The sequence below is a fragment of the Eupeodes corollae genome, chromosome 3, assembly GCF_945859685.1.
Source record: "Eupeodes corollae chromosome 3, idEupCoro1.1, whole genome shotgun sequence".
Taxonomy (NCBI): Eukaryota; Metazoa; Arthropoda; class Insecta; order Diptera; family Syrphidae; genus Eupeodes; species Eupeodes corollae.
Window position 1 is genome coordinate 38,866,409 of NC_079149.1, and position 18,228 is coordinate 38,884,636.

Consider the following 18,228-nt stretch of genomic DNA (forward strand, 5'->3'; position numbering starts at 1 on the left):
TGAAAGCGTAAACTATTCAATGGAACGAATCTTCTTTTGCACTCGTACATTTTCCCCGCTATTCTTCTGAAGAGGTGTTCTTCAACGCTGGCAAAACCACTGCGTAAGCTTTTCTATCTGCCTATTCGACAGATCTCTTTCCGAGTGGATGGAAAACTGCATTTGTGCAGCCTGTCCCTAAAAAGGGCGAATCCTCCTCCTCCTCTTACTATCGTCCAATTGCACTTACGTCCCTTCTTTCCAAGGTCATGGAAACGCTGATCAATTTTCAGCTTAAGAAATATCTTGAAGAACAGAACCTTTTTAATGACCGGCAGTATGGCTTTAGTTCCAATAGGTCCACTGGTGATCTTATGGTTTATCTCACCGAACAGTGGAACAAATCTTTAAAGGCATTTGATAGAGTTTGGCACCCAGCTCTCTTATCGAAAATGCGTGCATTTGCGTGGTATTGATGAATCCCTTCTTCGTTGGGTTAGAAATTACTTTTCGGACCGTTCAATTCAAGTAGTATTGGACGAGTCCAAATCTGATATCCATAAAATAAATGCTGGTGTGCCCCAGGGCTCCGTTTTGTCTCCGACTCTCTTCCTTATATTCAATCTTTTGTATGAAACTTCTAACCTCGCTGATGAGAGTACCCTCCGATTTTCTTATTCGTTTTAAGAATCTCATCCTTGTTTTTCGGATGTGGACTACCAACGGTAGCGTATGATAAGCTCATTAAATTCTGGTCTTGACAGCATTGTCCAATGGGAAATCAAAAACCGTGTAGAATTTAATGCTTCGAAAACTCAATGCTGTCTACTGTCACAAAAGCGTAACCCTCCCCCAATGCCACTATCCATGGGTGTTACTTGCATCAAGGAGGAGACTGCTAAGTGTTTATGTTTGCTCCGACCGTGCAAGAAGTTTTTTACTCCTTCTGATCTGGCTATAATTTACAAAGCTTTTATTCGTCCTTAACTCGAGTATAACTCTCATATTTGGTATGGAGCCCCAATAACGTACTTGAGTCTTCAGGATAGAATTGAAAAAAGAGCTCTAAAAATGATAGGAGATCGTTCTCTCACCGAGAAATTTGCTTCTCTTGAACACCGCGGCAAGGTCTCATGTCTGTCATTGTTTTATCGTTATTTTAATAAACAATGCTCTAGAAATAGCCAGTTGCATTCCTCCCCTTAAACAATTGCCCAATTTCGAACGTACTGTTAAGTACAGAGATTATTTCTTTAGCCGCACTACAAGAATGTGGAATGCTTTACCTGACTCAATATTTCCCACTCATTGCAATGTGCAGACATTCAAAACTAATGTGCATCGGTTTCTTCTTTGCAATCCTATCCTACTTTCCTAATTGCTCGCACAGTGTTTAATTACTATAAGGGTAATTATAACCCCTTTAGTGGGCACACAATATAAAAAAATGTACGTCCAAAGCTTGAGCATACGAGTAGTTTGCATCTCTTGCTGGTGGCTGTTGTTCTGGCTTGTAGAAGATCAGCCAAATTTATTAGGTTTAATATCATTGCTGAATCCCTGGAACACCGACGTTAGGTTTCTTGTCTTACCCTTTTTAGCGTTATTTTAACGGATTACTTTCTAGCGAAACCTGATTCATTCGTCCATTCAAACGTTATATAGGGTGATTTTTTAAAATCTATAGGAATGCTTTAAAAAAAAAAAAAAAACACATGCAATTCAGAAAATGCATGAAATCTTTTCATGCAAATGTTGCACAAGAGGAGGAAACAAACGAGCTGCAGTCCTCGTATCGCATGAAAAAGAGAGAGGTCACCGCAGTGTGCGCCGGTTTTAAACTGAGTGTTTGCAAACAACGTGCAGCCGATACCTTCTGAAGCGCCTGAAGAAACTGTTCCCCGAATTCGCACCGCACCTCCCAGTAAAGATGAGATCGTTACCGCAAATAAAGCACTTAAGAAGAACAAAGCGGTAGCTCCCGCAGAGCTTTTACAAGCAGCGCCAACATCATCAAGCGAACTGCTTCATCCGCTCATAAAAGAAGCTTGGACCACCGAAAGTTTCCCCCATGAGTGGAAGAAGGGAAATGTCGTCAAGCTCCCAAAAAAAGGAGCTTGACGACCATCCTCACAAATAAATATTTTCTAGCAAGCAGTGGAAAAAGTGGAGAGCTTTCAATACCTTAGAAGTATCGTTTCCATCGAAGGCGGAACCGAACAAGACGTCATCTACATTCTACTGCATCGGCAAAGCAAAAGCGGCGTTCAGAATGCTGTCAAAAATTTGAAGGAATAACTTTATCAGCTTAAGAACAAAGCTACGACTGTTTCGCACTTAGGTCGAATCGGTGCTTTTTTATGGGTGCAGCACTTAGAAGGTAACTTCAGCCATAACAAGAAAGGTGCAAACCTTCGTAAATAGATGTCTTTGTAACATCCAAAGGATTTTCTGGCCAAACCGTATATTAAATGAGGTCCTTAATAGAAGGACAGGTCACGAACCTATAGAATCTATAATACGAAGACGTAAGTGGTCCATCCGCTCCAATTTTAGCATACTCATTCCAACATTTCAGCCGGTGTCTCACGAATAAATCATTCAATGTTGTCTTCCAATGCGTCAATTGAAGCGGGCTTGTCTGTATAGACATGAGCTTTAACATAGCCCTACAAAAAATAGTCTAAAGACGTTAAATCGCACGATTTGGGGGCCAATTGACCGGTCCCGAACGTGAAATAAAATGTTCCGAATTCGCCTCTAAATAAGTAAATTATTGCGCTTGCTGTGTGGCATGTGGCACCGTCTTGTTGGAACCTCATGTCATGCAAGTCAAGCTTTTGCATCGAAAATCGACAATTCTGCTTATTTACGTACCCATTGAGCCAAAAATGAGCTTCGTCGCTGAACACAAATTTTCGGTCAAACGCGCGCGATGAACTTTCTTAACAGAGCACGCATTTTGATAATAAAATTCAATAATTTGAAAGCGTTGTTTGATTGTAAGACGGTTCATTGTTAAATTATAGACCAAACTGAAGATGTTTGACAGTGGAACAAAACACGAAACGTGCGTAAGCTGTTTAAATCACTGTTGCCAAAAAGATAATAAAAAAAATCACCATTTATAAACATTCGTGCAGGAATGCTCTTCAATATATTTTCATCTTTAAGGGACAGTTTAGTTTTTTAGGGGTTCTGTTTTTTTACTCATTGTTATTTCCAGAAATTCATTGTCCTGATGATGGATGGATGGTCCTCAAATAGACATTGCAAGCGAATAATCCGAGAAATTTGAGCAGGATCTTCCTCAGGCTAGTGCGTGCAATTTTGAGCTGTTTGAGATCGTAAATTGTGTCTCATAGCGCAAAAGCAGACCATTTCATTCTGCGGAGCTATTGTCAGTTTTTAATTGAACAACAACTGTCAGTGTCAAATAACTAATTCAGAATGAAATAAATTGCCCAGCCTCCCTTTCATGAAAAGCTAAACTGATAATATAAAAATATCGTTAATCATTGAACTATTTTACAAGACTCTATCCTTGAAATAGGAGTTAACATCTCATATACTAAATGCCTACGAACCTTCATGCGAATACAATGTAAAATTTCGCAATTCGTATCCACCTTTCAAAGGCCTCAAGAATGCTTCTAGTTCGTTCTCATTTTAGCAATGTCATATTTTTATGCGAAAAGTGGTCGCAGCTCTAATCGTCCTATCGAATCGAACTCGTATTATCTTTCTATCTATCTTTTTTATTTCCAATTTTGTTTCATATTATTGAGACTCATTTTATTTTTTGCCATCAAAGAACAAAAAAAATATAGAAGAAAAGTTCACATTCATATCTAATGGCTTGTCCTATAATCGTATATTTCGCACACACAATAGCCACCTTCTGGCTTTATTGAGTCATTCAATAAAGTGTCTATAGTGTATAGTCCATTATGATAAGAAACATATTATTATCTGTCTACCGCCCAAAATCAGCCTTAGCCTCTATGCGAAAAGTATATTTCGTATTTCTTTTATTCCAAAGATATGTCTGTAGGGTTCATCTTCTTCTGCCTTATTTTGTTCTTTATTTTGTATTGTCAGATTATTGATCTCCTAGGAATAATAGAAATGTTTAATCGATTCACTTTACTATAAGTACAACAATAAGGAGAATCAACGTTTTCTCTCTCTGATTTTTTTGTCGTTGTTGTTGTATATTTGTGTTGTCCATATTTACAAAACAACCCAACACAAAACTATACATACGAGTTATCATACATTGTTATATACATACATATGTTCATAGATACATATTAATAAATATAAAAATATGTGTATGTAAATTATTTAGCGGGGAGAAAGTAGAAAAATTGAGTTCGCGTGAAAGTAATATGTAATATTCCATCGTCAACATTTACTCAGGAACAAATATTAAAAGATATCACACACAATTTAACGATTATTTTATATCCTGACAAAAATAAGCATGTCTTTGTGCGCATATATATGTATGTATGTATCAATGAATGTCAATGAATAAGTATAAAGATTTAATGTTTGTTTTTTTTTGTGGAGATATGTAAATTTACATGTTTCAAAGCTTCAGCAAAGTAAAAAAGGAAATAAGACATTTTCGCTTCAAAATCACACTTTTATTAGATATTTGACGTAGTAATAACTTTTAATTGTTTGTTATAAAACATTCCAGACATTTAATTTAGAAATAAAAACATATAAGTAGTGAATTATTGGTTGTGCGTCATTGATTTGTTTGTTTACAAAAACAATCAAATTTACCTACATACATATACAAAAAAGCTGACAAACCCTGTCTTAGGAATGTTTATAAAAGCGCTGCAAAAAGGCTTTAATTAAGATGCCTCTAAACACCAAAAAGTTGCTTGTAAAGTTTAAGAGGTTCCTTAAGAGTTTACATTAAAAGTACATTACCCAACACAAAGGCATTGCGAAATGTTTTTAAATATGGATTTACGCAATGAGAGTGGAGCAGTTAAAACAGAATTACATTTGGTAGCCATTAACCCATTTAATGTTTTTTTTTGGTAAACTCTATAAAATGTATGTAAACATTATGTTTTCTGATATATAAAAAAATATATGGTGGTGATTATACAAAAGTTGGGTAACTTTTGAGGATATTTTGTTTACGATAGTTATTAAATCAAATTTTTACAAAGTCGGGTTTATATGATAGGTAATCTATTTAATATATTGTTCCCAATCGGGCCAGTCACTTTTTTGAGTGCATTGCAGGTTAGGTTAGGTTGGGTTAACGTGGCTGCGGATTAGAATCCACACACTTAGGCCAAAAGAAAGGCCCATTGTGATACCACATGAATCTAGAGAATTACTTCTTACTAGTCGAACCATTTTGAGCTTTTTATAAAGCGAAGAAGGTATTTTATATCCTGAGTGAAAGATCAGGGCAAGTGCAGAGAAGGTGAGAGATTGTTTCCTCTTCTTCTTCGTCCATACAGCTCCTGCAGAAGTCATTTGAGGCTACACCAAGCCGTATTGCGTGTCTGCCTATAAGACAGTGTCCCCTAAGGTCACCTTTTAGGAAGCTAATATGAAGTCTGCTTTGATATAACAAGTCTTAAGAGCGCTTTAGGTCCAGTGAAGGCCATATGAGTTTTGTGGCTACGCATGTTGGTAAGAACCTAGAATTTGCTATCGCAAAAGCTGTTTCTTTTAGCATAAGTTAACATGTATAGCTATCGGTATACCTATCTCCTCCCTTTTAGGTGAAATAGGCATGACGGTTCCATTTTTAGCGAGTTCATCGGCAATTTCCCGTGACGTCCCTGTTGCCCGGCACCCAACCTAGGTGAATGTTAAATTGCTGCACCATCTCCATAAGAGACGATCGACAATCGAGGGCCGTTTGAGATTTGGTTGAGACACCATCAAGAAATTTAATAGCAGCCTGACTGTCAGAGAAGATGCGGATATCAGAAGTTGATATCACGTTTTCTCTTAGTCAGGAGAGAACCTCTTTGATCGCTAAAATTTCCGCTTGGAAGACGCTACAACGATTAGGGAGGCGGAATGAGATGCTTAGATTAAACTTTTCTGGGTACACACCACTACCAACTCCCTCATTTGTATTGGATCCATCTGTATAAAAATGAATACTTTTGTTATCCAGGAGTTTTTTGTCTTCCCATTCATCTCTGGATGGAATACCTGGAAGTTTTTTTTTTCCAAATAGTGGTTTAGGAAAAGTGTAGTCTATGTACTTTGGTATAGAACCAAAGAGGTTCAAAATGATGGAGTGCCCCACATTGTTGTTGGTCCATTGAGATGAGGCGTCGAGTCTTATCGCTGTACTCGCTGCGTTTACTGAATGTGTCAGATGGAGGAGAGTGTCTAACGCTGCTGAGGGTGTGGTTCTCAATGCCCCGCTTATGCAGACATGTAGTGCGTTGGACTCTGCTGAGTTTGTCGTAGTATGTGACTTTCTCCAGTGCAGTCCACCATACTGCAACCCCGTACATAAGTATTTGTCGGATGACCGATATGTATAGCCAGTAGGTTATGCGAGGTTGAAAACCCCATTTGCTTCCTATGGCTTTCTTGCAAAGGAAAACAGCTGCTGTAGTTTTTTTAACTCTTTCCTGTATATTAGATTTCCAACTTAATTTGTTGTCCAATATCAGACCAAGGTATTTGGCTTCATTGGTAAAAATTAGTGGTACACCTTTTATTGAAGGAGGTACAACTATGGGATCTTATGTATATTTCCGTTTGAAAAGGACGAAGTCTGTTTTTTGAGGATTAATACTAAGTCCGCAGTGATCAGCCCATCTAGTGAGCATATTGAGTGCATTTTGGAGGAGATCTTTCAGTGTATTAGGATGTTCCCCTGTGACGAGACTAAACTAGTGAGCGCATTGTAAGATATTTAAAAATTTAAGAATTTGACTACCAGGGGACTGACGAGGTAACATAATACTGATAAATGTTATACACAGTTTTAAAAGTATTATAATGAAATTTAATAAAAATAAATACAAATCTCTTAGGATTTAAAATGATCACTTAAAATCACTTAGTAACAATTAAAAATAATTATTAATATGTAAGACTGGGAGAAAATACTACATCAGCTTTCAAAACAGACTTTTGACATTTAACGTAACGTTATTCACTTATCTTTTACTACTTTTACATAGTTTTACTAAATATTCCGAATATCAAAATAAATACATTTTAACAAATCATAGTCTAATATGTATAAATAAAAATAATCTTCAGATAAAAAAAAACTACGTCTCACCATAGGACTGACGTGTTGACTGGCTTAGCACGTGTATAAACAAACATTAAAATTCAAAGTGGGATTTGCCGTTAAATCGGCGACAATTCGCTCGAATTTAAAATTTACACACAACGGACTGACGAATGAAACTGAACACAAAATTTCTTATTTTTTTAAAATAAAGTTGAGAACACTGTATTATGAAAGTTGTAGTACATATTTAACTAAATACATCACAGATTGTATTAAATTAATAATTTTTTTCAAATTAAAGATAATGTTTAGTAGACACTCACTTAATTGTTGGTTTTCGGAGTTGTGACATGCCAAAGGACTGACGTTTTAAGAACTAATTGTGTTTTTTTAATTTTTTTTTGTATTATTATTTATAATAAACACACTCAAATGGATATTACTACCCTTATTATGCAGAGGCACAGTGTGAGCACTATACTCTGTATTTGACAGTGCGGCCGAAGTTGGGCTCTAGAAGCGTGAGTAATACGGTTGAACTGTTTCAGGGGAGGAATGCAACTGGCTATTTCACTACAGTATAAGCCGTTAAAATAATGGTAAAAAAGAGGCTGGTATGCGACCCACACTGATAACTTCCCATCCCGTCTGTCGATTTGTCTTGCTTAAAAGTTTGTCTATATGTATTTTTACCAAATTTGCGCACTATTTTTTGTAGATTTTATTTTTTATGAAAAAAAACGGACTGTTGGATTTTTATATACAAATTACTGAATATTGAAAACAATATTTTCTCTGAAATAAAATAAGTTTGAAGCCAATATTTTTAATTTTTGAAAAGCTATTTGAGCCGAAAGTAAATTTTTACCAAGTTTTAATAGGTATTGTTTTTTTTTTAATTTTTATTTTTTGGAAAAAACTGTCGATTCGAATTTTTTAAAATTTTACCAAATGTTGAAAACAATATTTCTTATAAGATAAAATTAGTTTGAAGCCAATATTTAAAATTTTTGAAGAGATATTTGAGTCGAAAATCAATTTTTACCAACTTTAATAAATTTTTTTTCAGGTTTTTATTTTTTGTAAAAAAACTGTCAATTCAATTTTTCTCAAAATTTCTCCTAATGTTGAAAACAATATTTCCTATAAGACAAAATTAGTAAGAACCTATTATCTCAAAGCTTTTAAAAGATATTTGATTCGAAAATCATTTTTTACGAGCTTTTGTTAATTTTTTTTTCGGTTTTTAATTTTTTGTACAAAAACTGTCAATTCGATTTTTTTCAAACTTTAACTGAATGTTGACAACAATATGTTTTGAAAGATAAAAGTAAATTAAAGCCAATATCTCAAAGTTTTGAAAAGACATTTGAGTCGAAAATCAATTTTTACCAACTTTTATACATTTTTTTTTAGGTTTTTATTATTTTATTTTGTAAAAAAAACTGTCAATTAGATTTTTCTCAAAATTTTATCAGATATCAAAAACATTATTCTTCGTTGCACAAAATTGTTTTAGAGATGAAATCATATTTCAGTTGTAAAATTTTGGAGGTGACAATTTTTTTTTTTCAGTTTTATTGATTTATATTGTTTTTCAAAAAATATAACTATTTGGTATCACGTTACAATATATTATATAAAATTTAATTCAAGTCTCTAGCGTTTTTGGTTCGTAAGATATTTAAGGTTAACCAAAATTTTCACCTTTTTTTCAAACTGCTATGGTAAAAAAACCACCCACGCAATTTTCTTGAGAGCCCTTTATGCATCTTTCTGCCTTATTATCTGTATAACAAAATTTATTTGAAGTCGATATCTCTTCTGGTTCTTGAGCTATGGACAACGAAAAAAACGTCGCGAACGTACGGACGTACAAACGTACGTAAACACGCACGAACAGACATCTTTCTAAAAATCTTTTATTTCGACTCTAGGGACCTTGAAACGTCGAGAAATGTCAAAATTTTCAATTTGACAAATCGGACCCATTACAATAAATTCCTATGGGAAGTTAAAAAAGGGTCAGACAAGAGACCTTACGACGAGGTTGGAGCGAAGTAAATGAACTTATGATGATATAATCATCTATCAATTTTAATGCTCTACGTTTAATACTATCCAAAAGGCTTAAGTAAGTTGCAGGAGCACCAGCCCAGAGATGGGAGTTATACTCAAGCTTTGGACGTATGTAAGTCTTATAGATAACAGCCAGATCAGAAGGGGTGAAATATTTCTTGCATCGCTTAGAGGTAGTTGGTGACACACATACCGAGGACATCGCGGTTTTTAGTCTCATTGATGCAAGTGCCATTTATGGATATTGCCAATGGGGGTATATCTCGCTTTAACGATACAAGACAGCATCGCGTTTTCGAAGCATTAAATTCCACGGAGTCATAACACTCACGGGCAGCGTTGAATTAGAGGCGAACTGCCTAACAAAAGGATTAGCTTTCTTTAAAGAGCTAACAAATGAAGTGTCATTTACAACGAGCGAAGGAACTGAGGAAGAGGAAGAATTCCTCATATTTTTTACAAATGACCACACATTTTACTGCCTTTGGGACATTACAGTATTTTTTGCTGTATTTTTTGTTGCGTCGAATATGGGCGTTGCAGGCCTTCCTGGCTTGCTTGGACTTATTCCGGTTTTCCTCAGTTGGATTGGCTTTAAAACAACGGAAACTTACTTTCTTGACCCTTATAACCTTTTTACAGCTCGCATCGAACCATGAAGTTACTTAGGTCTGATGCTTTTAACCCTATTCCGGATAAAAGTTCTCATTCTCAGGAGAATCAAACTTGTGATCAAATCAGCGCTGGTGATCAGTTAAAGATCCTAAAATAAAATTCCACTTTCACTTAATTTTAAAAGGGATCATTCACAATAGCGTATTTAGTGCACCAAATTCACAGATTGAAGGCCCTAGAACCGACCCAGACTGAGATGGAGAAAGTATCTTTAAAGGATGTACTTCGTTAATCATCAATTATTAATTGGTGAGGAAAAATCCAATTTTCGCTCGAGGAATTTTAAGTAAACTATAACCGTAGACTTTTGGGAGATTTATGAGTATTAAGGAATCACCGAACAAGATCTTCTTCTTTCCATTTTTTTTAGGTGTTTTAGATTGTTTTAACGTTGAAGCCGTGTACTAGTAAAAGGTGATTTTTTATCTTTTATCTTTTATTCAACACTAGTTTAATCAGCTGACGCTTTTTTGTTTCACTGTCAAACATCTTCAGTTTTGTCTATAATTTAACCATGAATCGTCTTACAAACGAACAATGCTTGCAAATTATTGATTTTTTTTATAAAAATGTGTGCTCTGTTAAGAAAGTTCATCGCGCGCTTCTTCCATTTACTTGTGTACAGCGACTAAGCTCATTTTTGGCTCAGTCGGTACGTATATAAACAGAATTGGCGATTATGGAGTGAATATCAGCCAGAAGCATTGCAAGAACTACCAATGCATCCAGAAAAAGTCGCAGTTTGGTGCGGTTTATCGGCTGGTGGCATCATTGGACCGTACTTCTTCAAAGATGATGCGAATCGTAACGTAACTGTGAATCGTGAGCGTTACCGAGAGATGATATCCAACTTGTTTTTGCTCAAAATCAAGAGCTTCACTTGCGTGACATGTGGTTTCAACAAGACGATGCCACATGCCACAGAGTACGCCCAACAATGGACTTATTTAGAGGCCGCCTAGATTGCGATTTAACGCCTTTAGACTATTTTTTGTGGGGCTATGTTAAAGCAAGAAAAACGAATAGGCAAGTGAAATTTGATTTGGTAAAATTTACAACAAAATGATGAACCCAACTGCAAAATACCACTTCCATTATGTTTTGTGTTAAATCTAGGTATTCAAATCTTTCAATGACCGTTAACGTCTAGCCAAAAAAGGCAATGATAATAATATGTAGTGTATAAAAGATACATAAGTACGTTGTGACTCATAATTATTTGTACTTTCTTGCCTGACAATGCAAAATAATCAATGTTCTCAAAAATCTACGAACCTATTGAAATGTTCTATGATGTTTTTGTCCACAATGAATTCTTTGACTTGCTGTACACCGAAACCATAGCACAAGAAAACAAGCAAAAAGTTAACAAAAAAAATACACAAGTGAAAAAACACAGATGGTTGTAAAGGAAAATAATAAACAGAAAACTTATTTAGGACTGGGTTCCCAATTCCCTGTCATGCCACGAGACGAGACCACAATCCATCAATTTATTGTATTTCCAGTACCAACATTTTCCTCTTAGGAACACAAACTGAAACCAATTGGAAAATTTTTCTTCTTTTCAGACATTCTGGCTCCGGAAAATAATTTGTTGTTTTTGTGTTCGACAACAACGAAAATTTAATCATTCTTCTTCCATCTATACTTCTACACCATCATCACCATTTTTCCAATTGGAATTTCATGTTCCTCCTCCTAAATCGAGAATAATCCAAATCCAACTCCAAAGAAAGTGTGGGATTTATCTGAGTCACATTCTTCTTCCATGTTATTTAACCAGAATTGATTATTATAAACAAATAACTTCAAATAAATGGCTATTTGGGAGAAAAAAACATAATTCACACAATTTATTGCATGCAATTGCAATGGAGCAGGCAGGGGCAGGGGTTCAAGCAAAAAGGTAAAAGAAAGATAAAAAATAATCCAAGTTTTTCCGTCATGCCACACAGGCCTGGCGCTGGCCACGCACAAATAAAATCTATTAACAAAATTCAAGTGAATGTATATTTGTTTAAGGTTAATGTACTTACAGTCATCCATTGTTTATTTATTTGGTTAATATTTCTTTTAATTAATTAAACCGCACTTCGACGTTCGATTGTGTAGAAAAACTAATTTATTTAAATTTAATTTGAGTAAAAATCTAATTTTGTTGCTCACTGCACTTCGCACCAAAAACTATTCCCCGCAAATAAAAACGAACAGAGCAGAGCAGACGGCCGATTCGGTACTCGTCGTTTTATTTTTTTTAATCAATTTTCATTTTGATGTGACATTCGTTGGTTGATTTTGTTTGAATAGCGAGTGATTGAAGAGATTAAAGGGAAATGTCAAAACGTTAAACGACAAATAACAGGGATGGTGCTCGTTTGTGAGATGAAATGTAATGTGTAAGTAACGTGAAGATTTGGGTTGTATGATTAAGGCTGGATACGCAAGTGTCTGGATTTCTTGAAATAAAGTTGGAGTAAAATATTGAATTTAGATTTGTAAAAAAAAGGCCAGAAAATATTAATACAGACCACCTTCATGAAAAGAAAATATTGAAAATCGCTATGATACATAAAGTAGTAGTAGTAGTAGTAGTTTATTTAATTTCTTCAAATCAATATACAATTTTTTATATAAAAATAAAATAATAGGCTTTGGTGTTACCGTCTACCTGACTGACTATTTAAACTCAAGTGTTTATGTAATAATAATCTATGTATATAAAAATGAATTGCTGTTCGTTAGTCTCACTAAAAATCGAGAACGGCTGAACGGATTTATCTTATCTTAGTCTTGAAATGTTCGTGGAGGTCTAGAGAAGGTTTGAAAGGCGATAAGAAATCGAATAATTTCCGGGAAAACCCTAAAAACAGCCCTTTTCTATTTCTATAACCACTCAATGTTGTCTAAGCAATTTAGGTGTATTCCTAACGTCAAAGAGTCAATTTGCAATCTATTACCGCTGCATAATTCAAATTGAATTATATCTATGAAAATAGTCTTGGAGGAAATAATATCGCGTTCCGAAAATAAACAAAAAATGTAATAAACTATTAGTAGGACTGATTTCTAATTAATTCGGTCGGCTTCGCGAAACTTAATATTAGCTAACTTCAGTTGTAACTGTATCAGATTTTGTTTAAGTTTGATAAATCTTAACATTTGACATTAGATTTGACAACCAACTAATATGTCAATCATTCTGTCACACTTTAGAACACGGAGATTAAAGGCTCAAAGGTAAACTCCAAAAAAATAAAGAAAAAATCAGAACACGGACAAAAAGTATTACGATTGACGATAATTGTGTTACGATCATGGTTACGATATTCTATGAGTGCATCCTTCTATCTTTGTGAGTGACGATTACAGCTACGTGCGCTAGAACTTTCTTTACTTTTGTGATCCTTTGTGATAGTGACATTCCAAGTAGAGTGCTCTTTTTTTTTTGATATTTTGTGATAGTGACACTTTACTGTTAAGTTACTGTTAAGTGAGTGAAAATTTTCCCACTTTGATTAATTACGTTACGATGCCGAGGAGAAGACCACTTGACTTAGGTCGTCGCAGTCAATCAAATGTGCGAAGAGCTCACGTGCTAACCACACTGATGACCAGAGAGAGACACATACAAAAAAATAGTCGTATTTCTATGTCAGAATTGCGTTATTTAGTGAGTGACAATGAAGTGGATAGTCTTAAGGCCCAACTATAATAGACCTAACCGAGCTTAAGCCAGCTTAAGGGAACGAACCAATACGCAGCCTTATATGTCACTAACCATAATAGACGTTCTGTGCAGTTTCGTTAAATTTCGCTAACTTTCGGGCAATTACGCAAGAGCCATTTAAATGGCTGGAGCTTAAGCAAATGTCAAATATGATAAAGTTACTTGAATCCATTATGGTTACTTTTTGTTTTGACGATAACTTCTGATAACTTTTCGTTCGGTTTTGACATTAGCTTACTTTCGGAGCTCGTGAACATCAAACACAACAACGGCGAGCACGATATAATGAATTTAAGCGAATCCGCAGACGCAGTGCTCCTGTGATTCTTAAACGAGTTGCATTCCACTATGATCCGGCAAATTATTATTGTGCCGAAAAAATGGTAACAATTGGGGAATTGAAAATAATTTGTAAATATTGTAAGGCGTTAAAATACACTGGTGAAACTACTGGATTATGTTGTGATAGAGGCAAAGTAAACATTGAAGAATTTACTTATTTAACCTTTGAGTTAAGCGAAAAAGAAATTAATGTATATACAATTAATAGGACTTTTAGTTTAGTTAAAAAAAGATAAGATACTGAGGTTCCATTCATAGGGCATGCTTTCTTAGGACCATTTCTTAAAGATAAGTTGGTGCATGCTCCTAACCAACTTATCTCCAGCTGCTTTATAAAGCTCGGCATTCAAGCCATCTGCTCCAGCGGCTTTATTAGTATTCAGCTTAGATATGGCAATCTTTAATTTGTCTTAGTCAGGAGGACGGGATTGTTGGCTTTCGTCGTCTATGTTGAATGGATCATCCTGCTTGACAGTTCATCGTCGGCTTTATACAGTCTGCTGAAGTGATCCTACCATATCCTCAGCTTTGACAGCGGTTCCACTATGATGTTTCCACTTTCGTCTTTGCAGCCTTCGGTTCTAGGTTCATGTACCTGTGAATTTCGTTTCACCTGTTCATAAATCTTTCAAACTTCATTCCTGCTTTTAAACCTCTCAACATCTTCGATCGCACACTTCTCATGCCCTCTCTTTTTCCTTCTGAGAAGTCGGTGTTATTCTCGCCTCTTCTGCTTATAGAGCTCATGAGCAGCTCTCGTTCTTTTATGCAGTGCCGCTTTGCGTGCCTGTTGTTTGGCTGCATTTGCCTGTCGACATTCCTCATCAAACTAGAGGTTCCTTGTTGGTGGTTTTTTGAAACCCAGCACATCAGAGGCAGCTTCTCTGATTGCATCTTTGCAATGTTGCCACTGGTTTTCGATACATTGTGTTGGCGGCAGAGAACTTCGAGAGAGGTTACTTCTAACTCGGTCAGAAAAGGATTTGGCGATCTCTTGCAATTCCCGGTTTTGCCTTGGGTCTGGAAACCCGAAGTGCTACCTTGGCTACAACCAGGTAGTGGTCCGAGTCGATGTTAGCTCTTCGGAAAGTTCGGACATCCATGAAGCTGGAAACGTGTCTGGCGTCGATCGCAATATGATCAATCTGGTTTACGGTAGATTAATCTGGATCACTTCTAGCCCGGCAATTAAAGGATATATGGAATAGTTGTTGGTGAGGGTTCCAGATGACATCAGAATAGTCCAAAATAGATCTTACTAAAGTAGTATAGACCGCAACAAAGGTGTAGGGGTCGGAAAAATCAGTTGAATTTCCTTTTAAAATTCCTAACATTGAGTTAGCTTTGGCGACGATTGCATCAACATGATGAACAAAAGAAAATTTGTGATCGAATGTAACCCCTAGATCTTTAACTTTAAAAGTTCTTTGAAGATGGCTGGATCCTAGAGAATAAGGAAACTAGCAAATAAAATGTTTTTTGGAGATAGAAATAACAAAGCATCTTTTAACGTTAAAGTTTAGGCTGTTTGACTTACGCTAACAGGATAAGTTATCTAAATCCATTTGAGGTTTAATGCAGTTGTAGTCGCTTGTTACTTTCAAAAATAGTTTGAGGTCATCAGCATAAATTAAACATTGGCTAAAATTAATATGGTTGACAATATCATCAATAAATATTATAAACAGCAAAGGACCAAAGGATATCCCGATCCAAGCCAAAACAAGGAAGTACTGTGAGAAGATTCGACGTTAGACGTCTACAATCGCAAGAGACTGCCATATCCTTTTCCGATCTAGTCTCTAATAACCTCTTAAGGAGTCCTATGCTATCCGCATTAAGCATTGAAAACCAGTGGCAACATTGCCTTGCAGCCATCAGAGATGCCGCAGATCAACAATTCCGCCTACCCGACCTTGACGAAGTGAAGATAGCTATATCTAAACTTAAGTCAAACAAAGCTGCTGGAGCTGACGGCATCGCTGCCGAACTATTCAAAGCAGCAGGTGATGACTTAATACGGAGCTTGCACCAACTCATCTGCAAAATATGGTCGGAAGAAAGCATGCCCGATGAGTGGAATCTCAGCATAGTGTGCCCGATACATAAGAAAGGATACCCTCTAAACTGCGTCAACTACAGAGGCATCAGTCTCCTTAACATTGCGTATAAGATCCTCTCTGCCGTATTTAGTGAAATTCTGAAGCCATTTGTCAACAACCTGATTGGTCCTTATCAGTGTGGCTTCAGAACCAGGAATGTCCACTATCGACCAAATATTCACACTACGGCAGATCTTGGAAAAAACCCAGGAGCTTCAAATCGATACCCACCATGTCTTTATCGATTTTAAAGCCGCGTATGACAGCATCTAAAGGGAAGAGCTCTACCGAGCAATGTCTAGTTTTGGCATCCCTGTCAAACTTATCCGTTTGTGCAGAATGACGATGGAGAATGCACGCTGCTCTATCAAGGTCGGAAAAGATCTTACCGATGCATTTGATGTCAAAAAAGGTTTTAGACAAGGCGATGCACTGTCATGCGACTTCTTCCACATCGTTCTGGAAAGAATTGTGCAAAACTCAACCGTCAATACTAGAGGCACAATCTTCCAAAGATCCATCCAATTACTCGGATACGCAGATGGTATTGACATAATTGGAAGAACAAAGCGTGATGTCAGTGGAGCGTTTTTGAGCATTGCGACGGAAGCGAAGAAGATGGGTTTAGTGGTCAATGAGGGCAAGACCAAGTATATGCTGTCATCAAAAAAGGACACTGAACGCCGACGTCTTGGACAAAACGTCACTATGGACAGCTATAACTTTGAGGTAGTTAAGGACTTTGTCTACCTAGGCACCGCTATTAATGCAGACAATACCAGCGCTGCAATCAAACGAAGAATAACTCTTGTAAATCGCTGCTTCTTTGGACTTAGAAGGCAATTGAGAATTAAAGTCCTCTCTCGAGCATTTAAAATCACCATCTATAAGACACTCATCATCCCGGTTCTCATGTATGTCGCTGAGGCCTGGACCCTGTCAAAGAAAGATGAGAGCGTCTTAGGATACTTCGAGAGAAAAATTCTTCGGGTGATTTTTGGTCCCTTACGCATATATGGAGAATGGAGGAGAAGATATAACCACGAACTGTACGGGCTGTACAGCGACACTGACCTAGTTAGCAGAATTAAAGTATAACGGCTTAGATGGCTAGGTCATGCAGAGCGGATGGACATCAACGCTCCAGCCAGGAAGGTCTTTGAATCCAATCCCGAGGGACGGCGCAATAGAGGAAGACCGCGACTCAGGTGGCGCACCCAGGTGGGAGAGGACCTCAACCAACTTGGCGTGCGAAACTGGAGACAGCTAGCTAGGGACCGAGCTGGCTGGAGACGCATGTTGGTTGAGGCCCAGGTCCGCCCCGGACTGTAGCGCCACATTAAGTAAGTAAGTAAAGGACCAAGATGACTACCTTGAGGGACACCTGAAATAAATCATCTAGCATAAACTTGACTTGGGGTTTCAATAGATTCAACCACGAAAGAATAAAAACAAGCTAAATTAGTAACGGTCGATCTTCCAGAAATAAATCCATGTTGGGCACTACTTACATGTTCCTTCGCAAGAAAATCAAGTTTTATTTTAATTAAACTGTCTAAAAGTTTAGGAATGGCAGATAACTTACAAATTCCCCTATAGTTTTCAACGTTGTTTTTAGAGTCCAATTTAAAAATTGGAAGCAGAGATAGGCACAGAGGAGGCAAACACCAGGTTTAGCATTGGGTTTGAAACTTTGTTATCGTTCTTAAACATCAGCAGAATTAAGCTGTATGGACCCAATATCCACTTTGGCTGATCATTAGAAGGAATGAAAGCATATCCCTGAGCGTTAGAGTATAGCAAAAAGTTCAAGTGTCTTACTAACCTCAGTAGATTCTTCACCTTTAAAATTCATAGAGTTGGGGTTCCCAATTGATTTCCGTTTAGAATTAATAAAAGACCACGATTAGCTTGGATTGTATTTTAAGTTCACTTCAGCATTCATGACATAATTTTTGTCCGAGAATTAACTGAAAACAATTAATTCTTTACGAGGCTTACAAAATTGGATTTTGTCATTCAAGTATTTGGATTTCTTAAACTTGGCAAAAGATTTGTTTTTTAGG

The 18,228-nt window shown here is 36.5% G+C and overlaps 1 protein-coding gene across 1 annotated transcript in view; it reads right to left on the reverse strand.

Annotated features, from left to right (window-relative positions):
- Positions 1-12,217, reverse strand: part of LOC129949500 (tumor protein D54) — a 34,619-nt gene extending 22,402 nt beyond the window's left edge. Inside the window, exon 1 of the mRNA XM_056061004.1 lies at positions 12,028-12,217. Within this exon, the coding sequence (XP_055916979.1) occupies positions 12,028-12,037 (10 nt within the window). The 5' untranslated portion in view covers positions 12,038-12,217. The remainder of the gene's footprint in view (positions 1-12,027) is intronic.
- Positions 12,218-18,228: the final 6,011 nt, after the last annotated feature.